The sequence below is a fragment of the Trachymyrmex cornetzi genome, unplaced genomic scaffold, assembly GCF_001594075.2.
Source record: "Trachymyrmex cornetzi isolate Tcor2-1 unplaced genomic scaffold, Tcor1.1 scaffold83, whole genome shotgun sequence".
Lineage (NCBI taxonomy): Eukaryota > Metazoa > Arthropoda > Insecta > Hymenoptera > Formicidae > Trachymyrmex > Trachymyrmex cornetzi.
In genome coordinates this window covers 2110385-2112623 of record NW_017300169.1, presented here as the reverse complement: position 1 = coordinate 2112623, position 2239 = coordinate 2110385, and the positions used below count along the sequence as shown (strand labels likewise).

Here is a 2239-nt window from a genome sequence, read left to right as displayed (position 1 = left end):
GGTTAGCCGTATACTTCGTCTTCGGATAGAATTTTCGATTGGGCAAAGTCTCCACGTTCCTATCGTGCCGCGGTTGTACGGTTCGATTAAATTTCCCCGGGATCCTGTGTGGTTACGGAAGTCTGGTATCTGGCATTCGAGCGTCCGTCCTGCGGTCAGTGGCTGTTATGTAATAAATGTTCGGCAATCCTTAGTAATTGACCAAAGTTTAATCGGTCAAATACATCTTTGATTCTACAACGCGAAAGAAAGACTGGTTAAAAATATAACAAACAGAATCATTAAATATGTTATAATACTTAGTTTTATTATTTCCTTTTTTCGCTCTAAAAACACATAAGAATGGAATAAGAAAATCTAAATCTAAATAAAATAGAAAAATATCTTATAGAAAAATAATAAGGTATCCTCTACACAAATATGGCCTAAAGGCCAGAAAAATAATAAAGTGCTCTTATACTCAAATATGGCCTAAAGATCAATGTCCACGATGCTAGAAATCGGTCCGAGATCTCGGACAGAGAAAAAATTAACAAATCACATTTGAACAATTTAGTCACATGACCAATGCGATTGGCCAATTCTTTCTTCATCCGAGGTCTCGGATCGATTTCTAGCATCGTGGATATTGGGCCTAATATCCAATATAGTCCGCTGTTCGTAAGTAGGTTACAATTAAATCTTCACTGTATCCATGTAAATATTAATAAGAATGTCTCATATTTTTTATTAACATTCAAAAATATTTCCAACTTTAAATTAGGATAGTTTTCAATGTTAGGCTTAACAAAAATAGCAACTCACTTTCCAGACAATATGAGTGTTTGAAAGATGTCATAAAGATATTTTTTGGGACATACATGTCTAAAAGATATCTAAAAGGTAAAAACATCTTCTAGACATTGCATGTTGTCTGAGTTGTACCTTAAGTAGACTATATGGAGTTATTTCGATGAATAAGCGCCATAAACAACTGTCTATTGAATTTTTATCGCAATTTGTTTCGTGTCGGATATAAAAATTAATGTACATATTTTTCTAAGGTACGCAAAAGTTTTTCGATCAAATTCGAGAGAAATGGTTCTCAAATTTTCACATAAGCAGCGTAGTTCGCTACGCCGCAACGATTTTTGTTTCTCGCCAATCGCATGTAGCCGTTTTCACCCCAACTATTGCCCCACCAGTTCTTCAGGATCCACTCGGTTGGCGTATATCCGACGATGAGCATCGCGTGATTCACCATGTCCGAACTGCATCGATGATCATCATAAACGCCTTTGCTACAAATGCAAATATCGAATTAACATCTGGAACTTTGTTATGCAATTTAAAAAGAGATAGTGCGCTATTGCTAAAATATAAACATAATAATTATCATTAATGGATAAAAAATTAGAATTAAACAATCTGTTTCATTAATGAAGTAAAACATTTTGACATGTCTGCTTCTTTACTTAAAAAAATGATACGACTCAGAAACTTGATTTTCGAATTACAATATTACCGTGAATAAGTTAAGTAAACACTATCTTATAAGTGAACTAATTTATCATCATAAAAATCATCAAAAATGTCACAACAAGAAAAGTTTAAAAAAAATCGAAAAAAGGAAAAGAAAGAAATACATGCGCGAGAAAGATGTTTCTCAAGAATATTAAAGGACATGAATCATCAACTCTCTGAACTTGCGAACTGTGCGAATTATTATACAAGAGCATGCAATTATTAGATGATATTTGCATATTGATATCGCATATTTTCGATCGGTATCCTGTATTTGCAAACTTGCACAAAATAACATCTCGGGGCATTAATCACTTCCCGTTTATCATGAGTGCCAAACGATTTCCATGATTTTTACGTGTATTTATTGTTCGCCGGAAATGAAGAATGGCAGGAAATAGTCGCGCCTTGGCATTGTGAGCCCTTTAGAATAACATGGATTCAACATGACTGTGCCTCGGTGATTCGAATAAATAAAAGGCATCGGCGGTATACTAAAGGTTATCAAGCGATTCTTTGACGGGGGTTCGGGCAAAATTTCCAATCGTCTTTCGTGTGTAAATATTGTATTTATAAAATGCTAAAATTTTAACGATCCTACCAAAACAAAGACGTCCGCAAGATTTCTTTTAAAGAGGCATGATTAAAAAAATTGATAATATAATAATAATAATAATACTTTTGAGGCTTTCACGGATATTTTCTTCATATATGTTATATACACTATATATATATA

General features: G+C 33.7%; 1 protein-coding gene across 1 annotated transcript in view; it reads right to left on the bottom strand.

Moving 5' to 3' along the window:
- Nucleotides 1–940: 940 nt before the first annotated feature.
- Nucleotides 941–2239, bottom strand: part of CtsL4 (Cathepsin L4) — a 6735-nt gene continuing 5436 nt past the window's right edge. Inside the window, exon 5 of the mRNA XM_018519345.1 lies at nucleotides 941–1280. Within this exon, the coding sequence (XP_018374847.1) occupies nucleotides 1085–1280 (196 nt within the window). The 3' untranslated portion in view covers nucleotides 941–1084. The remainder of the gene's footprint in view (nucleotides 1281–2239) is intronic.